The 23,495-nt window shown below is 39.5% G+C and overlaps 2 protein-coding genes across 5 annotated transcripts in view; both read right to left on the minus strand.

Moving 5' to 3' along the window:
- myh11a (myosin, heavy chain 11a, smooth muscle) overlaps nucleotides 1-13,449 on the minus strand; it is a 35,031-nt gene extending 21,582 nt beyond the window's left edge. Inside the window, exons 1-4 of one of the 4 annotated variants that reach the window (XM_080881560.1) lie at nucleotides 13,244-13,448; nucleotides 9,810-10,174; nucleotides 9,375-9,531; nucleotides 584-611 (exon numbers count right to left, since the gene is read on the minus strand). In XM_080881560.1, coding sequence (XP_080737686.1) covers nucleotides 584-611; nucleotides 9,375-9,531; nucleotides 9,810-10,151 — 527 coding nt within the window. In that variant the 5' untranslated portion in view covers nucleotides 10,152-10,174; nucleotides 13,244-13,448. Of the gene's footprint in view, nucleotides 1-583; nucleotides 612-9,374; nucleotides 9,532-9,809; nucleotides 10,175-10,336; nucleotides 10,521-13,243 lie in introns of those variants that run through there. The other 3 variants (XM_080881562.1, XM_080881561.1, XM_080881563.1) reach the window with 3 other exon arrangements.
- Nucleotides 13,450-17,950: 4,501 nt separating this feature from the next.
- On the minus strand, nucleotides 17,951-20,212 carry cep20 (centrosomal protein 20). The gene is made up of 4 exons (XM_080881588.1): nucleotides 20,122-20,212; nucleotides 19,213-19,410; nucleotides 18,861-18,945; nucleotides 17,951-18,529 (listed from the first exon to the last, which is right to left on the minus strand). The coding sequence occupies exons 1-4, from the start codon at nucleotides 20,147-20,149 to the stop codon at nucleotides 18,421-18,423; spliced, it is 420 nt and encodes a 139-aa protein (XP_080737714.1). The 5' UTR covers nucleotides 20,150-20,212; the 3' UTR covers nucleotides 17,951-18,420.
- Between the last annotated feature and the right edge of the window lie 3,283 nt (nucleotides 20,213-23,495).

Consider the following 23,495-nt stretch of genomic DNA (forward strand, 5'->3'; position numbering starts at 1 on the left):
TCCAGCACACAAAGAAAAACTAATTAACTCACTTTGTTTTCTATAAATTAAAAGTACAGTTCAGTTCAGGCCAGTCCAAATATCAAGCTATCATTAAGAGACAAAATGAGGCCGTTTGTCCCTGGATGTCCAATTGCCCAGTCAAAGTTCTCAATAATTAGTTTAGAACAAATAAACAAACAAAATAGAGCCAACACATTTGCAGAGCTAATCTGGTTCTCCCATCAGGATCCAGGGCATACTTCCTGAGTAAGGGTCTGAGAGGAGAGAGGGGCCTCTGGGAGCACCGTAAAAGCATTAAAGCACATCCAGTTTAGCTGTCTTTGAATACAAGATGACTCCATGGTAACAAAATCCGACAAACAAAATCATTTCTTTTTGGCACTAATGGTTGAAACGGTGCTGAGAGACCAAAAAGGTATTTCGTCTGTTTAGATCTATGTTTACACAAGCATTATGTAACTGTTCTTGCACACAAACAGATGTAGCATTCACTCCTGCTTTTATGTGATGTTTAAAATGTAAAAAAACAAACATGCAGAGATGGAACAGGTGAGCATGGAGGAGAGAGATTTTCACTTACGTGCAGAGAATGGACTGGTCTTCACGATCTGTAGAATCAAGAGAGAGTCAGTGTTAGATTATTTTTATTACAACTTATGTTGAATACTTTTAAACATAAAATTCATGATACAGCTAAATAAATTTGCAGTAACTGTAGAATACATTTGTAATTTTTATTGTGCATGATAGACATGAGGGACTTTTATTTTCTTTCTTTTCTTTCTACCACTTATATTCACCATGCAAAGTAGTCAAATGCACTACTGTGAAACCACATGTAATTCTCCAGCAATAAAGATCAATCTACTGTCAAACTTAAAACACCAGCTAGGCTTTGTGATTTACTCCCTTGTGCCAAAGAAAACATGTAACTCTTAAAAATACTTTGATTTTTACACATGAAAATGAACTCTGAATGCGCAAAAACAATGAGTCATTAGACTGTCTCCAAAAATACTCCAGGGAGATTACACGAAGACCATGTAAGGCTAAACTGTAACTGTATACTTCAGTACAAACCACCCCTGGGGGAGTATGGTGCACATTGCTGAAAGAGAGATAACTTTTCTGGGCATTTGTGATCAGAACAGAACAAATGGCATACTAGGCAGCCTCATAAACCTCTATGCAACTGTGCAACAAAAATGACCCAGGGTAGGGTGAATGACGGGAGACAATTCCTCATTCTGACACTGAAGAGTGTCATTTTCATTTTGATTATCATCCACATGTCCAGGACACAAATCTAATGACATGTCTAACTTTGTGAGGTTATTTACTGACACTTCACTCCATCTCTGTGGTGTCAAACGTCTCCCAAAGAGTTCCATAGACTATATAAAACATGGACATAGCGACCATGATGTCACCCACTGATTTGTGAAATTTCATCTCTGAAACTTTGAGCCACACAATTTCCAATTTCTTTTAAACCAGACATGAGGGCCTGTGCACATTTATATGGTCCCCCCTAAACATACCCTGCTTTAATGTCCTTCCTGATACTGCTGTATTCCATAAGACTTGAACTGAGTTCATGCACTCATCAGTACAGTCTTTACTGAGGTCAGAGTGTAAGTAGTTTTCTTATACTGGACATCATCTTTTTTCAACTAGAGGAGTCACTACCTTTCTACCTTTTAGAAAGAAATGTTTAAGGCACTTCCTCTCTTTTATATCTATTGTCCAATCTGACCCACTGCATAGAAAATTAAAATTGCAAGAGAGGAGGGCATCATTTTTGGAAATTTTTCCCCATTTATTGCACCAGGAAACATTGCACTGACAGAATGGATAACGTCACAAACCAAAGCACTAATTGTTTTCAATTTTATAGCCCCCATAGCCTGTAGCCTGAAGTAAGATAGCTAGCCTTGGAGACGTATCCAAAACATTTCTTTTTAGTGACAGTAGACTAACTGAAGGTGGAAAAGCTGTCTCACACGATATGATGATGTTTACTGTCTATTGATTTTAACAGATACTCTATATTTAATTGTCTAATGTTTAATGAACTTCTTTCTACTAAAGAAAGGAAAAATGTTGGTGGTACTACAACAACTTAACTTGTCTGGCACTTGAGATTAAACTGGGCTTAATGTGATCTTGTTCAACAGAAATTAGTCTAACCGCTCCTCTCTAACCCTGTTGCATCATTACATCAACCTTAGTCTCAACAAAACTCTTTGAAGGTGTTTCATAAATTGAGTTTTCACTTTGCCAAACTGTCCTCTCTTTAGAGGTGGAAAATTTAAAGCGGTCCCCAAGACACACACATACAAGTACACACACACACACACACACGCACACACAAGATAAACCAGCAGCACACTCCTGCACAATTAGGGTGGAGCACTCATAATTTCGTCGAACAAGTACAGTGACAATAAAGGGCTATTCTATTCTATTCTGCACACACAGATACAGTGTCCAGCCTCCATTGAACTGTAAACTGGGGTGGATGCCTTTTCTCCATGTGAACTCCAGTTTGGCTGCTGTTCCACTGGATTCATTCCTTACATACAGACGAAATGTACCCTGTTCCCTCTCTGCACTTCCTAATTAAGGCAGAGTGCAAGACAGCAACACACATAGAGAGAGAGAGAGAGTAAGGTGGCCAGATTTGTGAATTCTTGTAACAAATCCAAAAACAACATGCACTCACATTAGTGAATGAGACTTAAAAAATCTGTGAACCTAATTAAGTCACGAGAATTAAATCTGATTATATGAGTCTCTGCACCAGTAAATATACTGTGAGCACGGAAGGACAGCATGTCAATCATCTGCTGCTGGGGACAGAAAACTCCCCACGGGAATTTACATTTTTATCTCCCGGACATCAAAGACCAAAGTACAATTTTGGAGGAATGGGATCTTGGCCAAGACTAAAGAAGGAATGTTTCAGAGCTTAGGAGACTTATCTGGATTTGCTTCAGTTATGCACCACTTCCAGTTTACATGTGAATTGTTCATACTACAGCACTCAGTGTAGAACATCCTGCTTCATTAGTCACAACTTCATGGGAAATCCTACCAAAGCATCAACAATAACAACTCCCTGGCAGTCATAGTTTTTCTTATATTATTTTGGTGTATAGAGAACCCTTGAGACATTGATATTGTAAAGGTTTAAATTATGAAAAAGACTACGCTTCAAGCAATCAGACCCTATGAATCAAAAGGAGACTTTAATGTAAATGGCCTGCATTTGTATAGCACTTTACTCAGTTCCTGCTTTACACTACATTCAGTCATTCACCCATTCACACACAGGCAATGGCAAGCTACATTGTAGCCACAGCTGCCCTGGGGCACACTGACAAAGGCAAGGCTGCCGGACACTGGCGCCACCGGGCTCTCTGACCACCACCAGCAGGCAAACAAGGTTAGTATCTTGCCCAAGGATATTTGGCATGCAGCCAGGAGGCAGCCTGGGATCGAACCACCGACCTTCTGATTAGTGGCTAACCTGCTCTGCCACCTGAGCTACAGCTATGCTCGTTTCCAGTTCCTTTTTTATTCCACTACAGTAGCTTTACATTACAGCTCAAAATCACTCTTATTTATCTAAACCATGACCCTCATTAAAGTTGCCTTTAAGACAACCTTCCTCTGACTCGCTGCCCCTCTCAAACTGATACTTTTCCCCCAGCTTTAAAAATTAAACAGGACCTATCATACTGATTTCACACTCCATGAGCTATTCTTATTCCTGAACCACATGATTCACATTTCAAAATAACACTGGATCTTGTTGTCTCAAATCAAGCTGTTTAGCTGCCATCCCTTCCATTTAAACCAACTGTCCTCTGACTGCCCCTGCCTTATAAACAGAAAGTTTAAACATCAGGTAGGTGGGACTTTATGTGGTAACAGCCTGCGCTGTGTGTCTTAGATCATCATATTAAAGATATCCAGTCTCGCTGACATCATGCAGGTCTAAGAGCAGGACAAACGGCCTGAGAATAGTTCGAAGCCTGAACTTTGGGCTCACATGGATTACTTGAAATTTCATTTAACATAATCATCACCATTGTAACAGTAACAGTGATAGAAAATAAGTACGAGGAAAACGTATCATGAGTTCACTTAAACCCATATGAGACAGTCTCTTTCACCTTTGCACGAGACTTGAGACATTTTGTTATTTTTAAAGAATGAATATATTTTTGATTAATTGTTTCTTGTCTTTTCTATGCTTTTCTTTATATTTCTCTTTGTGGGTTTTTTTGTTCTTATTTTTCGCTGCCGACTTATCTTGATTTCTTTACTCAAGCACTTTAAGTCCCAGTTGTTAAAACGTGACAGCTAAATGGGTGGTCCAAGCTTAAATTTCTACTGTCACATATATGATAAGTCCGAAAAAAATGTTTAGTCTGAAATAAATGCACCAAATCAAAACACATTTTTTTCTTCTGCACATACAGACACAGACTGAACAGCATCTGCTATGTTCCAGCGTTCGTTCTCAGAGATGAACAGAAGATGTATAATCCAAACGCCACATAAACACCAATCCTCCCTTCTTCTTGGTTACTCTTGATGCTGTGTTTACAAACTATAGCTTATGAGGTATTTTCCTGTATCCTGGTTTGTTGTAACGTTAAATCACTCAGTGCGTACACCTTATTAGTAACGGAAAAGCATTAGAAAGCATTAAGTTGCTTTATCAAAGACCAATTAAGTTATTTATATTGTCATTGCCAAACAAATTTAGCAAATTGAAGACAAACTGGTGTTTCAGTATATCTATTTCCAAATTTGTTCTACATATCGGCGCGGTCACATTTGATAGGCTTCTTTATTTTCTTTGATCAGTCATCGTTGATCGTAATGCGTAATGCGATATATACGTGGACTTGCAACTCCCTGTTTTGTGGACTTGCATTTTGAACTTCCACTATGGTTTATAGCTGTCTGTTAGTTTTTTTAAAGCCTGATGTGACTATATCTGGTAGAGCCAGCAAACTGGATGCACAAGCTTCATCCATAAACTACATAAGTGCATCACACAGACACAAATACAGACAGCTCCTGGCTACACTCAGCTTTGACCCCAGTGATGCAAACTTATCTCGATATGTTTGCATCAGTCTTGATATAATTGGGGAGATATTTAAAAAGTCTTCCTCCACAAATCCTTCGCAGGTCGCATTTGAAGGCCAAGTCGGTGTATCCTTCGTGGCCCAACCTATCCCAGAATTCATAGCGCGGTCTAGCCAATTTCAGTATCCAACAATGGAGGCAGCTACTTAGTTTTAATATTAGTCTTTATGGGTCACAAAATGTAGCTGTGTAAACTTCAAATATCTGCTTGGTTTATCAAGACATCACATATTTGCAAAAGTGCTCCGACGTTTTTGGAGACGTCTGTTACCCACCAGCTCAAAGCTGACCGGGAGGTCGAGGCCCACTAGAGCCGGAGGGAACACCGCACTCCTGGCACATAGTGCCTCGACCTCCTGATCAGCTTCGAGCTGGTGGCCTCTGAAGGATGCGGCCTATTTTGTGAGATCTCGCAAAATGTTTGCAAGATCTTGCAAAAGTTCATCTTAATTTTTTTTCCTCCAATATCCCTTGCAGGGCTCCGTACTCATGCATGGGCTGTCCATACATTTCATGCAGCATTGTCAACACAAATAGATTAAGTGATGAATGTAGGAAAACCTAAAGCTGCCGGGGACAGTCTGAGAGGGTGTCAGAGGTTGGTGGTCTCGATGCTACTGACATTTTCTCAAACAAAAGTACCCCGGGTAAAGAAATATAGTTTCAAGTTGTTGGCTTACATCCTAGAACAATTATTTTGCTTTGTATATCACAGTGTGAATCACATACTCTCTAAAGGAATTATAATGACAACAAAATACAGAGCTTTAGAGTACCTGATTACTTGTTTGGATCTCTTCAAGCTTTTTAGCATTGAAATTCAAAGTTCATTCAGGTGTGTACTTCAATACTGTAATAATGACCCTATCAGAATTGACAGCTGTGCATGTATGTGTGAGGCCTGTACAGTAGTGGAAGAAATTATAACACAACTTTCTTTGATGGTTTCCAAACAATAACTCTCTAAATTACAGTAACTCCTGTCCAAACATCCTGTTTAGGAAGGAAACTCCTCAAACCAAAGGACAAAAGTCTCAGGCTCATTTAATAGGACCAATAAACTTGTTAAATCTTTGGCATTTACACTCCCTAAGAATTTTTTTTTAAATAAGCAAGAGGGTTTTCTGAAACAGGAAATGTTTTATTGCCCTCCACCCATCTCTCAACCATCTCACAATCCAGATGTCAAGTCCTCTGAGAGAACACATCGTCATATCAACATAAAACCCAGTGGGCAAGACCCCCTGGAAACACAGACTCTGATTCTATGGGAAACCAGCCACTCTGAATCACTGCAGGGACATTTACTGTAAGCATGACCAAGACTGCTACCATCACCTCTATGAGACCAAAATACTATTTTGGAGTTGTTTTTCATACCATTTTACATTTTAATGAGTGTATTTTTTGTTCTCACTACATTATAAACATGGCTCTGCATTTTAAGCCATCAGTTTCATGGATTAATTTGCAGTTTTGTCAACCACTTTGTCAACATGACAGTGTGATAAGCCTGTCGTCACCAAGAGCCACCACAACTCACCCACAACAAGCTCTTAAAGCTGCCAACAAACAGCTCAATTTGACACAGCTTACTTAAGAGCTTCAGCAGCTAACGCCTGCAGATTTTATTCAGTTATGTGTGAGGCCTGCTGAAGATATACTTACGTTTGTTGCTTTCTTGTCTCAGTTTATTATTTATCATTTTGATCTGATCATTTTAGTTTATAAATGTTGTAGCCCATCTCAGCATGTGCTGTGCAAAAGTCAAAAGTTCCTAGTAAAATAGCTACAGCAATTTATTGAAACAATTCTGAATTTATTCATTTATATTCAGTATATAAAGCAAAAACCGAGTTTGCATATATTTGGTATGACCTCCTTCATCATTCAACACAGCCTGAGCTACCAGGGTCAGGCTGTTCTTGTAATGTCTTTAATTAAGCTTCAAGAATAGTTCTCCAGGTTTCTTGAAGGACATTCAAAGCTCTTCTTTGGGTGTTGCCTGACTTTTGTTCTGTTGTTTTCCAAGATTATCCCACACTGCTTTAAAAATGTTGAAGTTTGGGCCCTGGGGAGGCCAGTCAGTGACTGATTACATTCAATTGTGTGTCTTTCTATTCAGTTATGCTTTTATACTGGATGCCAGGGAACCAATACTAGGCTTAATAAACAAAACAACAACAACAACAAAAGGTAGCCAATGTCCAGAGAAAAACTATAAAAGATCTTTAGAAAACCTGGAAGCTTCAGGAAGGTGAACGCACGCAAAGCTACTGGTCCGGACGGGATTCCCGGCCGCGTCCTCAAGTCATGCGCGGCTCAGCTGGCTGGAGTGTTCACGCACATCTTCAACCTTTCCCTCTCTCTGTCTGTAGTCCCAGCCTGCTTCAAAATGGCCACCATCGTCCCTGTACCCAAATCCTCCACCATCTCCTCATTGAACGACTGGCGACCTGTAGCCCTGACCCCCATCGTAAGCAAATGCTTCGAGAAGCTGGTCAGGGACTTCATCTGCTCTGCACTACCCGACTCACTGGACCCTCTACAGTTCGCATACCGCCACAACAGGTCCACTGATGATGCCATAGCCCTGACACTACACACTGCCCTGTCACACCTGGAGAAGAGAGACACGTATGTGAGAATGCTGTTTGTAGATTACAGCTCAGCATTCAATACCATCGTTCCCTCGAAGCTGGACAGGAAACTGCAGGATCTAGGACTGAGCAGCTCCCTCTGCAGCTGGATCCTTAGCTTCCTGTCTGACAGACGCCAAGTGGTCAGACTGGGCAGCATCACCTCATCCCCCGTCACACTGAACACTGGTGCTCCACAGGGGTGTGTACTGAGCCCTCTCCTGTACTCACTCTACACCTACGACTGCACGGCCACTAACAACTCCAACATCATTGTGAAGTTTGCGGACGACACTACAGTGGTGGGTCTTATCACCAACGGTGATGAGACAGCTTACAGGGAGGAGGTCAGCGCCCTGACCCACTGGTGTCAAGACAACCATCTCACCCTCAACGTCGCAAAGACAAAGGAGTTGATAGTGGACTTCCGGAGGTGCAGAGAAGTACACACCCCCATCACCATCAGCGGCGCTGCTGTGGAGAGAGTGAGCAGCTTCCGGTTCCTTGGTGTACATCTGGCTGAGGATCTTACGTGGTCAGTACACACAAACAAAACAGTGAAGAAGGCGCAGCAGCGCCTCTTCTTTCTCAGGAGACTGAAAAGATTCGGCATGAGCCCCCGCATCCTCAGGACCTTCTATCACTGTGCCATTGAGAGCATCCTCACTGGATGCATCACCACCTGGTATGGCAACAGCACCGCCTACAACTGCAAAGCTCTCCAGCGAGTAGTGCGGTGCTCTGAACGGATAATTGGAGGTGAGCTTCCCTCCCTCCAAGACATCTACAGGAAGCGCTGCCTGAGGAAAGCGGGGAGGATCATCAAGGACTCCAGTCACCCCAGCCATAAACTGTTCAGACTACTTTCATCAGGAAGGAGGTTCTGCAGCATCCGGTCCCGTACCAGCAGACTGAGAGACAGCTTCTTCCACCAGGCCATCAGACTGCTGAACACTTCATAGACACCTCAGCTTCACTACTGGAACTTTAACATTATGCACTCCATACTGTACAGTAACGCCACTGTTTTGCACATGTCTCACTCTGTATATTTTATTTTATATATTTTATTTATTGTTTACTCTATTTAATTTGTAAAATATGTGTACACACACACACACACGTAGAAAAATATTTAGTATACACATCCAGAAATGCATATACTATTATATATTGTACATATATTTATTAGTTTCAGATGTAGCCATTCTTGTATTTTGCTTGTTTACATTATTGTATTTTGCACAACTCTGTTGCTTGTGAAGCTCGCACACAAGAATTTCACTCACATGTGCTGTACCAATGTACCTGCACATGTGATGTGACAATAAAAGTGATTTGATTTGATTTGATTTGATTTGGAGAACCACTTTTAAAAATACTAGAGTCTGGCTCCTTGGAAGCAAAACATAAAGAAAGGGTTGCCTAAGACTCTTTTTCTATTGTATACTTTGGATAGATAACATAAAAAAGCCCCATTACAGAGCTAACATGGGTAGGAACATGTCTTTGCAGTATGAAAGCATCTACATCACAAGAGGAGTTTTGTAGTAAGCATCTTACCTTGCATCATGTTTCTATAGGCGTTGTCAGAGATGGAATAGATATGAGGGGGTAGTTCATGTCGTTTCTTTCCTTTGTACATTTCAATGATCTTCTCTGAGTAGATGGGCAGCATTTTGTAAGGATTCACCACCACGCAGAACAGGCCAGAGTATGTCTGAGAGCAGAGAATGCAAGAAAGGTGAGACAAGGACAACTTGCACAGTTTGCATGCTTGTTTCTGCCAGAGAACGAGACAGTAGTAGTAGTAGTAGTAAAAAGTACAATAATCTGAGGAAATTCATAGTTTGTCATCATTTTTCTAGTACTTTATTTAGGGTCAGAGTTTGTACATCCCAATCCAAATAACAAAGGGATAACAAAGTCAACAAGTTGCCATAAGAATAAGGCATAAACTATTTTGTGAGCATGCGCTTGTTTTTAGTAAATACTTACATAAATGAGCCCAGAGAAGTACCTCTCGCGAAGATTGTGCAACACAGAGGCCTCATTTAGACAGGTGAGCTCGGCCATGTCCTCCACCTTGCTGAACTTGGGAGGGTTCATCTTCTGGATGTCATCTTTATTGACTGTTATCTTCTTGGCATTATCAGCCAGCTCCACCAGCACCTCGTCGCCATGCTCCTCCTTTATACTAGCTGCCTCAAAGCCATGCTTTTCTGATGGAACCCATACCAACTTCTTGGCTGCCCAGTCAGCCTGAGCCATCGGGCTGTTGAGGAAGTCTTTGTCAACAAAGAGGAACTTCTCATCCTCGGTAGGGGCCTTCGTGGACATCTTGGCTTAAGGTGAAGGGCCAGCTGTCGATGACAAAAAATTAACTGAATGTTAGAAAAGAGGGAGCAGTAAGTAAAACAAAGATGGATGACAGAAAGAATGCAAGTAAGGGAGAAAAGAGGCAACGGAAAGTCAGTAGCAGCAGTCAGTAAGAGACAATAATCACTTGCAGGTACTGGAAGTACCTGATTGGGCCTATAGATAGCAAAACCCTGTGTCAAGTAATGAGTAAGTCCTAGTGGGAGACATGCTATAAATTTGCCTCCTTGCTTGTGGTCGTAACCCAAGGAGTTAATATGCTTCATCTATCGGGGAGTTCCAGAGTGCAGCCATTCTCACAGACCTCCACCCCCCTCTCGACCCTGCACTCTCTCCCTGTCTCTCTCACACACCACAAGGGAAGAGCTCAAACAATTCCCCTCCCTACTGTAGATCCAATGACTGAGGCTGGGAAATTGATTTTAATTAACTCAGCAACAAAGACCGCTACGTTTTGTCAACAGCTCTATCTCAAATAACTCTAAACCATTAATACTTGCTGGCATTTACTTATACTCAGTCAAGTCAGTGCTTAATTGTCAACATCCATTTTTTCCGGTCTTTCACTCTGCATCTCTCTCTCTCTCCTGCTCTCTCTTACTCTCTCTCTGTCTCCTGCTTGAGGCTTCAGTCTCGTGCTGTGATGACCATATATGGACCCCTTCTCTGGAGCAGGGCTCTTTTCTGCAGACCTAAACAGCAAGGCAAGTGAACTCCCAAACAAAGCCCATATAGGGAATAGTATGTCTCTTGCCGGCCTTGTCGTTTACTCCAAAATGATAACAGTAAGGCAGAGAGCCTGAGGGGGGCCCGGAGCTTTAACAATCGTGCTTCACACGGGGCCATAGTAGCATTCATTTTTAAATGCACTGGTTAAATCATGAACAGGTGCCTGGGACTCAGTCATGTCTGAAAAGGAGCATTCCCGAGCTTATGTGAAATGCTAACAGAAATATGTAGAGTAAATGTACATGCACTTAATTCTTTTCAAGTGTTATTAAAAAAACGGAACCCATTAGATCTAATTTAGGGACTGTTACATAACTATAAAACCATAATGTGATGGATAAAATGAAACAAGTTTGCAAGTTTTTAAGTGGAAAAAATGTTTTACTTTCTAACCTAAGATAGCTTATATATGAAATCCTGGTCTTAGACAAACTAAGTCACAAACAAACTATAAAATATACTGTAAAAGTATTAGCTTGAAGCAGAAGCAAACACTGTCTATATGTCAGTGGATGAAAGCAGTAAGTCAAGCACACGTCTGAGAAAACAAGGAAGGAACCCTCTGATGATCTGGTGATTTTCTGCAGATAAATGTAAACAAACTTTTCCTGACACTCCCCGTATACTTAAGTGTGTGCAGCCAATCAAGTTGCTCCTCCTCACTCTCTTTAACCTTTCTCACCAACTTGAGTTAATGCTTAATAGTTGTGGAGTCCACTCTCACTTTCTGTGGTGTTGATACAGTTTGGTGCTCAGTAAGTGTATCTTGAAGACAGAACAGGGTTCAGAGGGAAAAGTCTCACAGTCACGACGATGGTTTGTCATCTCTGGCATCTTTATTCGTCATGAGACTAAACTACACATAATCCAGTATTATTGATCTGTCATAACTTTAACCACTAAATATAATATTAAACTCTCTCCTGTGTAATCATCAAACCAAATCAGTATTGTCTCGGTTCTAGTTTGTCAAAAATATCACACCAAGGCTAAAAATAAAACTTGTGATGAGACCAATAAACTGGATCATTATTCCAGAGTCTCTATCAAAAATAATAAACAAGTGGAAATATCACTCAGGAGACTAAGTGACCTTTCTATTTGTGGCTGACCGAGTGGCTGACAATTTTACAACTTTTCTCTCTTCTTCCTGTTATCCTTTTATCAATAAACTCAGATGCATCAGGTTTTCCAGGCCTTTGCTCAATGTTTGCTATTAAAACATGAAAATAGTTTAATTGAATTTATTAAAATATACACTTGACTTGTTCCAGGAAGTGTTTCCTCTTATTTTCTGACCAGGAATATCCCAGTGCTTGCCAAACTGTTCCTTTAACTGTTCATCCAGAAACCTGTGATGCTGTGGCAAAATTAATCTGTTTAAAGCTGCATCCAAGTTTTACATATATATAATTGAGTTGAAATACTCAGTTATTAGACTGTCCATTAGCTTGTGTGGTTATGACAGTGAAAGCCCTTGAAATAAAACAGAAGGGAGACTACGTCTGCATGCCAAATATCCTTGGGCAGGATACTAGCCCCAAGTTGCTATGAATGTGTGTTAATGTTAGACAGAAAGCGCTTAATCATAGAAAAAAGGCTTGTATGAATTTGTGAATGAGGCGTGTATAAAGCGCTTTGAGTGCCTCAGGAGAGCAGAAGAGTGTTATATAAAAATCAGTCCATCACTCCTCCAAACCAATCATGACAAGATTAGTTAGCTGTATGTGAAAATTGTCACGAGTCTGTGCTATCTGCATCTTCAGGGAAAACATACTGGATATACATGCAGCCCAATACAACCATATTTGGAAAACAGGAAACTCAGTGGTCAGTGGGATGTGGTTCTTAGATAGACAGACCTTTCCCCTTTTCCTTATGATCGCGAATACTTTTTACAGTTTTATTTAATATATGTATTTTTTTTACAGTATTAACTGTAGTTGATTAACTTAACAATAATACTACGTCGTCTGTTGCACTTTATCTAATGCACAAATAAGTGTTTGCATACAGGAGATGTATAATTACATAATGAGCTGACGCCCAGATACGTAAACTATGTCATTGCTTTTAACTGTCAGAAGAAGTTATGAATAAAACTCATATGCTAGGCTACCATAAAACATTAATTAAAGCATATTTTTAAAATAATTTTTCATAGTAGCTACAAAGTTCACAATAAAGCTCTGCAACCGCCATTATCTACAGGAAAACACGCAGACTCCCTCTTCCTTAAACGCATTTAAAGTTATGAGGGGATGCCGATTGACAGGTGCACTTCATGACCGCCGCTGCACGCTTCCACTAAAGGATATACTTACATAATGTGAAGAAACGGGTGTTCAGGGGAGCTTTGGCTTTGGAAAGTTGGAGTTTGGAGAAGCCGGCGTTGACGAGGTACTCCAAAAGCGAACAGTCCAAATGACCCTCGTCAATTTCAAAGCCTTACTATTTAAACTGCGGACTGTTGCGCGAAGGTGGAGCTGTACGAGGGGACCCTCCTCCTCCAGCTGCAGCATCGTCCAGTTGCAGTCTACATCTGTCAGCGGGGCTGCGGAGGCAACGGACATGCGCACTGCCGACACCAGCAGGTTCGAGGAGTCACAGGGATGTAAGATGAATGAAAAGGCGCTGAATGGAGTGGAGGGTGCTGCTGACAGAGAAGCAGAGGATTAAAAGGTCATATATAACAGTCAACAGTAAAATGGAAAACACCATAACTCCCTAATCTCCATGCTTACTGTTCCAGCACAAAGACATCATGTTTGTGTGTAAGACTAGCGCACACACGGGCTGTGAGGTCAGGTTATGGCTGTAAAATAAATTGGCGTGTAATACAGTTTCATCAGTTTTTTTTAATATCTTGAAATTTACTGCAGCTAACAAATCCAGTACATCTAAATCCACAACATTTATGTTACAAGACCTTTTTTTTTAGATTTTAATGTGCAACACGTTTATACATGTGACATATTTTATAAATAAAATGATCCAAATTGATATAGAACTTCTCGTTAAAATTAACTACATCATGAGCCAAACTACATTAAAATACCCCGAAAAATAATCAAGCCTATGTAACACAGCAAGGTTCATTCTACGTCTTGGTTATGAGTCTACCATAAGCACATTATTCAGATTAATAGACCGATTAACTCAAATTCTCACACACTAGATATTTTAGTGTCAGTGATACTGTGTTAAATTAAATAATAACTTGTTTTTTATTAATTAAAATGAGATCATTTGTATAAAACTAGATAACTAAACCTTGATATTTTAAAAGTAACTGCAGTTTATATTAAAAAATATAAAAGAAAACGTGTAATAGTATAACCTTACCAAAGGGAACATCCTCTCCTCTCCCTCCTGTCCAAAGAATTAGTTCAATTACTTTACGTTCTTGTAGATGGACAAGCCAAATGTGTGTTTGTAGGTAAACAGCATGGCTCAACTTGAATTTATGTGTTTATTCTTTATGCATCATGACAGATTTTAGGAACATTTCATGACTTGATTTGTTGTTTCCATTAATTGAATCATAAAAGCTGGACCCACAATAAACACAGAAGCCGAATAATTGGTTCAATTTGAGTCTAATCTTAAAAACATGCTATCACTTGCTGTCTTAACTAATTTCTTTGGAAAGAGTTGGTTCAAAAATATTTAGTAATTCAGCACTAATCAAGCCAAGCGTTTATTGGGCGCCTTGAATCATAATTAACTGTTGTTATCAGTTTGTATGTTCTCTCAATGTCTGTGTTTCTTCCAGGTGTTCCAGTTCCTACTGTTTAAAGACATGCATGTTAGGTGATGTATGTGTTATTCTACAATGGCTGTAGGAGTGGATGTGTGGGATGGAGTTGTCTTCTGTCTGTGGCAGTACATTTTCAATATAATAAAAATGTATTTCTATGTACTTTCCCTGTAGAAAAACCTTTTTAACATAATTTACAGGTGTCATGTTTCAAAGAATTTATTCAAAGGCAATCAAGAAAGTCTTTACAATTTAGACAATTTAACTGCAGTCTAATAAAATATTATTTCAAATTGCAATCTGGGCTTTTACCTCCTTATTTTGTATTATTTATTTCCACACACCTCTGAGTTGAATCTAATAAGGCTAAACAGTGGGAAAAAATGAACAGGAATCATAATTATAAAACTGTGTGCTTCACTCCTACACGTTCTAGGGTTTAAAGATTATGCAATGCGTTCCCACTCCTCATAAGGAAAACCAGCTGTCCCCTGCATAGGAATCCCCTTTTACTGTAACCTCCCTGGAGAGTTTCCCACCAGTACATAACTCATAATTCGCATAATGAATGTGAGTTTCTTTGTGTGTGTGTGTGTGTGTGTGTGTGTGCACATCCCATCTTTCTGTTGCTACACACACAGCAAACAGCTCCTCCCCTGTCCTGCTGCATCCCTCCTGTGTGCAGCTTCTTTCCAATGGAACTTCCTTTATAAGGACACTTTTCTGTTTGTCCCGGTAAATCAAACTGCTGGTTGATAACTGCGCCAGAGACATAGCATTGTGTTCGTGTGTGTCTGTTTGTGTAAAAACTGATGACAGACCTAAGACCAACATTAAGGGCCTTCAGGTTCCCTCTGGCCAACATCAAGGAGATGGGGTGGCATTCGTGGAAAAGGACCATGGGTTGAAAAAATCAGCACAGACAGGCAGTGGGAGGGATGAAGAGTGAAGAGGAGGGAAAGAGGAACAGATACACTGAACAGAGAAGTTGCAGTGTGTGCCATATAAGGAGAATGGCGTCTGTATGGAATCTCTGCAGCTTTCTGTGTTACTTTCAAAGTCTAGCACAGGCAACCACCCCAAGCTCCAGTGACTAAATATGGTTCAATAGCAACAGGGTTGTTCAAACAAAGTTACTCCTATGGCTCCAAACTCTAACTCTATTTACCTGCAGTTAGCTGTGACAGACAACTGGTTTATAGCTTCTGTTTAGTGCACACAAGAGAAAGACTTGTTATTTTCTTGTTATTTTTAGTGAGATAAAATATGAAATTAACAATTTGCAGCTTGAGGCTAATGCCTTTGAAATAAGTACACAGAGACTTGGGATTCCCTCTGAACTAAACAGTGTATAACAGGATCATTTTCCAGAATAAGAGCCATAATAATGGATGAAGGTAGAAGGAAGGATTATTATTTATTTGTATTGAAAGTTAATCTGTTCTAAACTTTGTCCTGACACACCTTTAAGGAGGAGACAGCGGGAGTGAACATGGATTTAAACCTCTGAGTGAATGATGGCAAAATCCCACTCCAAATGAAATAAACCTAAGCAGGATTTTCACTTAGAAATCAAATGTTAATCATATTAAGATCTCGTACATACAGCATGTTTCATGTGTATTTTTTCTTCATCCTCATGTCTATAGATGGTCATCTATTGGAGAGAAAACATGTTTATGGATATGTTTGACCCCCAAGGAATGCAATTGCATTCTAATTTAAGCACAGAGGCAAACGTCAGTTCAGTCTGCAGCAGTCAAAGGATCACTGCATTTAACACTATTTATACAGCTGCCTGTTTTGCATACAACTAATTTATACAGTGGAGAAGAAATGCTACCAATTATGGGGCAAGCTGCCAATTGAACAATCATGTCATTGTTCAACTTCAGGAGCTTGTAAAGGCATTTTAAAGAGAATGGATATATCAGATGTCAGTGAAGTAGGTATTTGAGTACCTCAGCTTTAAGGAAAAATCAGGTTTGTTTTTGTAAAACCATGTAAATTCAGACATTTTCAGACGAACAAAGACATAGCGCTATTTTCATTTGATACTAGGAAACAATAAATTAGGACACCGTAGACAGTTAAGCTCTTCAACAAGCTGCACTAAAGGTACATCAATCATTTTGTGGCCAAATTCAAGATAATACACCATGTGCTCAGTATTATCACTTCACTGTTTCAGTGGATGAATCTGAGACCTATGATGAGCAGAAACAAATGTGTATAACCTAAAAATAACTTAGACGTAGAGCAGGTTACAAATGGTTTAAACAGTGCAACTAAGTGCCCAACATCAGTAATCAGGATAAGAAATAAAAGGCTGCCTCAGTAGATAATCACTTCCAGAAACTTAGGGCTTTAAGTTTGAGATAAAAATGTCAAGTTCCTTAAAACGGTGAGAAACTATGTGAAAAGCTCGACGCAGTGCATAATTAGCGTGGGATCTGGGCTACACACAGTATACACATAGATATAATTAAGTTTTGTTGATTTACTGTTGTTGTTTTGTGGTCTTTGGGGTCAGATAAAATAAAATTATCAAGGTAAGAAGGACCTCATTGCCTTTTCTCTTAAGCTGCAGCAAGCAAATGAGAAAAAGAAGTAAACATGAAAGAGAGAAGCTACAGAATAAAGTCTGGAAGATGCATTATACCTTAGTTTAGGTTCATTTATATAAGCAACTGAAGGGCACAGCTTTGGATCATGGGTGGGTTTAGTTTCACACAATACAGTGACCACTAAAACAATCACAGGAAAGTGTTATTTTGGTCAATGTTGAGGAGCAGCTACTTTAATCACCCTATGATGAAAACTGTAAAAGAGAAAGTGCTTGCATTCACAATGAATAAGTCTTGTAAATTTGGAAAAGCCTGCAACATTTCATATCAATGTACAAGCTGTATGATCGCCTCAGAGGCCTGTTTAATGCATGCAGCTTAATTAAAGTGCACTTGCTGTGGTCTCTGCTATATTTGCAACTTTTATGCTCAAGGTCCTGCTCTCAATATCTTCAATGTTGTAAGGTCTTTTAGGACCTGTTACAGTGTAACATGTCCATCCATTCATCTCCTTAGCTGTTTATCTAATTCGGGGATGCAGTGAGGCCGGATTCTATCGTAGCTATCAGAGTGTGAGATGTGGTGTGTATGCTGGGTAGGACACATGCGAGCACAGGGAGGCCCCAGTGAACCAGACCAACCAACAAGTCAAACCCAGTACTGTTAGTATGCATGTTAGAAATGATTGGCTGCATAAGACTGAAAAAATAGGAAAGTTGTTTAATCCTATGAAAAAAGCAGACTTCAGTTTTGTCTGTGGTGACACTGCCACCATATGGTGGAGAATGAGATCAGCAATTGCAGTTGGTGAATAAAAATAAAGATTTTATTATTTTTACACTGTTAAAAATCAGTCAAAAAATATCACATATTTACAAAATGAAACACCAAATACATCACAAATGTAATCTCAATCCTTTAACTCAACTATGACAAAAACAATTAGGATTATTAATTATTAGGATTACACTGTGACTAATATAAATAAAGTGTTGAAGTCTGATAATAAATTCAAAATGTAAAAAAGGCCACAAAGAACATTTGGCAATTTATAACAAAGACACAAAGATTACTGCGCTAACAAGACCTTACAGACTTTACGCTGTAAAGGCTGAATAACTACAAGGACAGAGGCGAGATACAACATAGTAAGTCACTGCTGTATCATCAAACTTTAGGCATCAGTTCCAGGAGTGTTAATGGCAGCAGCGCCTCGCAGAAACACCTTCCCTCCCTTATTACTGCTGTTCACAAAGTGGGACACTAAGCCATATAGAAGAGGTCTGCAAAATAAAAAAACAAAAGAATTGTAATTAAGTTTTCATTAGAGAAGGAAAATAGGTGACTGATAGTAATTATTTTAAATTGTACGCCTTTCAGTTTTTACTGGCGGTACATGGAGATAAGTGCTAATTTATTTTATTTTATTTTTTTAAATTAGAATAAATTCCCAAGTCATCAAGCCAGTGCACAACTATGATGAGGATTCATGGGGACACTGTCAAATTGTTACGCCCACTCTGAACATTCCCCAAAGAGTTCAGCTAATTTTTGAACATTATGTTCAGTAGCAGAATGTACTGGTATTTCTTAAATCCTGCTTTCTACACTTACACTGACTTGGAGCTTGGATCCTCAGTGACTTTCAGCTCATTCGCCAGGAACTGTCTGTCCAAAGGAACTTCGGGTTGGCCCGACTCTGAGAAAACAAACAGTGCTAAAAAATATTCACTTTTCTCAACAATAGTTGCTGGTTATGACAGCCACTGTCTTGACCAAGTCTACATAGTTGAGTCCACTGAGTTGCTACCATGTGATTGGCTGATTATACATTTGTGTTGACAAGCAGTTGAATGGTCGTAGGTAATAAATCATAATCATAATAATAGTAGTTACAGTTCTTAAAGTTTGTAAAAAAAAATAAAATAAAAAATGTTGAGCTTGCACTTTTTTGGACCTCACCCACCTGCAGTCAGCACAGACGCTGTGTATCTGTACTTGTTGAACTCCAAGTACTCCCTGATGAGCTCGTTGATGATCAGGTTTTCGTGGGACAGGGGAGGTCGCGGTTCACGCTGGTCATCCAGGGCGCTGAACACCTCCGCCCGGATGCGAGCCTTCAGCTGGCCCAGCACACCGCGAGACTCCAGCGTTTCCCTCAAAGCTAAAATATTCACATTTTTAACACAGCAAAAAAAAAAAAAAGGATAATAGATTGGAAAACTAAACAACCCCTATGGGTACAACGAATCTGTTTGGTCAGTAAATTTAGCTAACGAATGAAAGCGGGATGTTTTTGTACGACGTACACCGTACAGAAATTTACCAATTTAACATATTCTTGGTATTTTTAAAGCTATAGACCGCTTCGATAACAACTCATATTCATGTCAATATCTTCACAACACACTCTTTAAATCGTAGTAATTCTCAACCATTAATCTGTTCTTATTTTTATGAAAATGTTTATTACATGTCCTCCCCCTATGCTAACTAGCCTAACTCTGAACTAGCTGGCTAGCAGCTGTTAGCGCTGGCGAGCAGCGAAAATTTCCTGAAAAAATATAGATCGAATAAAGTATATTACGTGTTTAGCTATGCCGAATCGAATTATAGGTGTTAACAATAAAGGCGGCAATGGGTTGATTCATCCTTAAAATATCCCTAAAACCACTGCCATTTAGGTAGCTGACTTATTAAACTTTTGAATGGAGGCTGGTAAGGATGTTTCTGTGTTTTATAGTTTGCCAGTGTTCGTAGCTTTTCGCTAGCTTGTAAAATAACATCTACAATTATGTGGGTTGATCTGAGATCGTATTAGGATACTAGTTAGGAAACAAAATAATGAATTATGCTAATGGCAGTGAGCTCTTACCGCACTTCAGTTCAGTGATGGTCGCCATCGCAACGAGTGTTCCTATACAACCCACATGAACGTTTCCAAAAATAGCGCCCCAACAGGTGGCGGAAGACAACTCAGGAAGATAACACGAGAAGACTTAAAAAAAATCACAATTTTTATGGAAGACCAGATTATGTACAAGTGTATTTTTACTGTGATTTTTTGGGGGGTTTGAAGGACAACATGGCTGAGCTTTAGAGGTGCATTTGGTTCAGAGTTCTCAAGCACATGGCAATGAAATGATTGACCATATCATAAATATTATTGAAGTGAGCAGAGCATTCAAAAGCATTCGCATGGACAGAGTTTACTTAAAACTAGGAGTAGGCAAGGCACAGTTTACATCAAATGCAATAACCTATGATCATAAATAGTCTGTCAAAGAGAAAGAGTCTGACCACACTTATGTAAAATGCTGAAACATGGTTAGGTTAAGGGATTCTCATACACATCAAAATTCAGATGTTCAGCCTGGTAAATATAAATATTAAAATCAGCCATAAAATAGTTATAAGAGGAATAGAAGAAATAAAATCACAAAAGTGAAACAGAAAACTATTTTGGGTTTAGGAGAGCAATGCAAAAACAGCAAACATCAAGGTTGAGTGGTCCACCGCCCTACCGCTTGGAGAACCTTTTTAGCTTTCCTCAGAGCTAAAAAAAATGTATAGTCGAAGGGGCGTTCCTTGGAAAAAACACTCAAATTACCATTTCTGACCACTGTCTATGTTGAGAAGACAACGTTTATGTAACTTGTTGAGATCAAGTCATTTAGAATAAAGCTTTTGTTTGACAGGAACAGAGGGCATTTTGTATTTCCACAAGACTCCAGTGAGTGTACATGTGCAGCAAATGCACTGGTATACCTGACACATTTAGGTAAATACTGTATCTTCTAAATAGAGAAAAGCAGTCCCAGAATGGGTCAAAGATGTGAATGAAACTAAGATTGCAAATTTTACAGCTGGCCTGTGAATGCTAAGGATCCTACTAAAACGTCTCACAATGTGACACAATATCGGAATTGGGTTTGATAAAAGTGGACTGCTGACGAACAGTATCATTGGTGCTAGGATCACCTACACTACTCTCCTAACTGAAAGTATTTAAAATTTCTGGGAGCTTCTCCAGGACAGCGAGTGTAAAGCAGTGGGACACACACAGGCAACGCCAAAAACATCCCCCTCAATGGATCGTTCGCAGATACAGGTCCAGCAGTAGCAGCTGTTCATTTACCCAGATCTTAACATGTGTGTGGGTAACACTGATAGAAATGAAGGAGAGCGAGTTGTTGAGAGGAAAATGTAAAATAATGTGAAATATTTAATGGACATATATCCCTGTTTTATTCCGAACTATTGCCAAGTAATGATAGGCAGATATAATGAAATGCTGTATAATAGAGTGAGGTCTTTACAGTCCCTCAGAGCAATGTTTACTGAACAATTAATTAAAATTAAGTGGTTATACACTGCTGCTTTGTTTGAAGCTTGAACAAAACTAAGGTAAACAGTCAGGTTGTCCTTCTTCTTGTTCTTGTTTTGGAGCTTTCTATCACTGATATAAATAATAGCTCTTTAATCCATTGAGTGATTTATGAAAATCCCCGGACTGGTTGTGACAGATGGCCGTCCCCTCACTGAGCCTGGTTCTGTCGGAGGTTTCTTTCTCTTAAAAGAAAGTTTTTCCTCCCCACTGTCGCCAAGTACTTGCTCAGAGGGGTTTGTCTGTTGGGCTTTTCTTTTTCATACTGTAAGGTACCGAACCTTACAGTAATACAGGAATTACTGTAAGGTTAACTGTTATCTTCAATGTTGTGTTTATACTATGGTACAAAGTCACTGACAGTTATTGGGTTGAACAGCAAGCTCCAAATTTATGTAGAGTATCTTGGCTAAGATTCTGATGGTATATTCAATTCTTTTTACTGAATCGAGAAGGATTTTCATGTTAATCCTACTGCTAAGATGAGTGATTGAAAAAGAAAAACAACTGTTTTTATAGAGCAAAAAAGAGCAAAAACAAAAAAAAGATTTCTAAAGGGAACATTTATTTTATTTTATTAGTATTTTCCTCAAATGTGTCAAATATATATTTTCTCATCTAAATGAGGAGGTGAGTGAGTCCTGAGTGATTCGTTTACGCTATAATTCAGCACAGGAGCGAGGGGGTGAGTAACTCAAATGTGCTGTTAGCATGTTAGCAGAGCGATGCTACTGTGAACTGGGAAGCTATTGTCTTGATGTGAGCTTTCTACTCAGAGTTTTTTCTTCCAGTTCAGAGCAGAAATGCTTTTGTTAAGAAACTGGCTGTTTCCCCCCCCCCCCCACAATTTTAATTATAAGCTAGATATATTTCTACTAATGAAATTAGTTTGCCAATAGCAACAGGAATGAGTCAGTGAGTCAGTTGGTCTTGTGAATCATTATACACGAGTCAGTAAAGTGATTCTCGAGTACTGAGCGATTCGTTCATGATTCGCACATCACTATTCCTCTGCATGCCACAATATCAATAAAAATGTTTCAGGATACACTTCCTTTTAAACATCACACCCACCTTCAGAAGGCATCTGACGCTCCTTATTGGCCCACAGTTTTCACTGATTGATGTCTCAGGTCACAGGGTTGAGTGATGAACCGTAACGGTTCATCCCAATGATCTTGTTTAATTAGTTGTTAAAAGCCAGAGTTGTGATTTAAATCATAATTCAATTCATCTCCCAGCTCTGTGATTAATTACTGCTGTAGGATTATTAAAAGTATACTCATCACTTCTAGTAGTAAAACAATAAACTGTGGGGGGAAAATCTGTGGTCTCAAAGAATCACCTGTTAGCACTTTAAAAATTGTTGAGCTGGATATGGCCATCTTGTTTGTGTTGAGCTTATTCCTTGGCCATTTGGTGAAGACAGGATACAGAGCCAGAGGGTTCTGTGTGAACCTGTGATGACTAGGGGTGGGTTTTTATAATCGATTCATCGATTAAAATCGATTCTGGCTTGGATAACGTAAAATCGATTCATTAAAATCCTGAATCGATTTTTTAATATAAATTTATTTTGTCCGAAATGCCAGAATCTCTGGTGACATCTCACAAAATTTCAAGAACCACCAAACAGTAAATGAGAGCAGGTACAGGGATTCTGCACATAGACTTAAACACACAGCGCGACCCGCGGATCAGAATCAGTTAGATGTAGCCTTTCTCACAGTCGGGGCTGAAAGCCGACAGCTCGCTGATCCGGGTCCGCGCTTTGTGTTCACGCCCTTTATGCGCTGATTCTAAAGCTGTTAGTTTGATCTCTCTCCAAACAATATTGACCGAACCAGCAGCAAAAGAAGATC

The sequence above is a fragment of the Rhamphochromis sp. 'chilingali' genome (genome assembly GCF_963969265.1).
Source record: "Rhamphochromis sp. 'chilingali' genome assembly, chromosome: 4".
NCBI classification, from domain to species: domain Eukaryota; kingdom Metazoa; phylum Chordata; class Actinopteri; order Cichliformes; family Cichlidae; genus Rhamphochromis; species Rhamphochromis sp. 'chilingali'.

Bases quoted from the DNA above. Each gene is read 5' to 3' on its own strand.
- cep20 (XM_080881588.1), bottom strand. From the start codon at position 20,149: ATGGCGACCATCACTGAACTGAAGTGCG. The intron at 18,946-19,212 runs GTGGGTGAGGTC...TTGTTTTCTCAG, and splicing joins AGCGTCTGTGCTGACTGCAG to AGTCGGGCCAACCCGAAGTT. The intron at 18,530-18,860 runs GTAAGTGTAGAA...TTTATTTTGCAG, and splicing joins GATCCAAGCTCCAAGTCAGT to ACCTCTTCTATATGGCTTAG.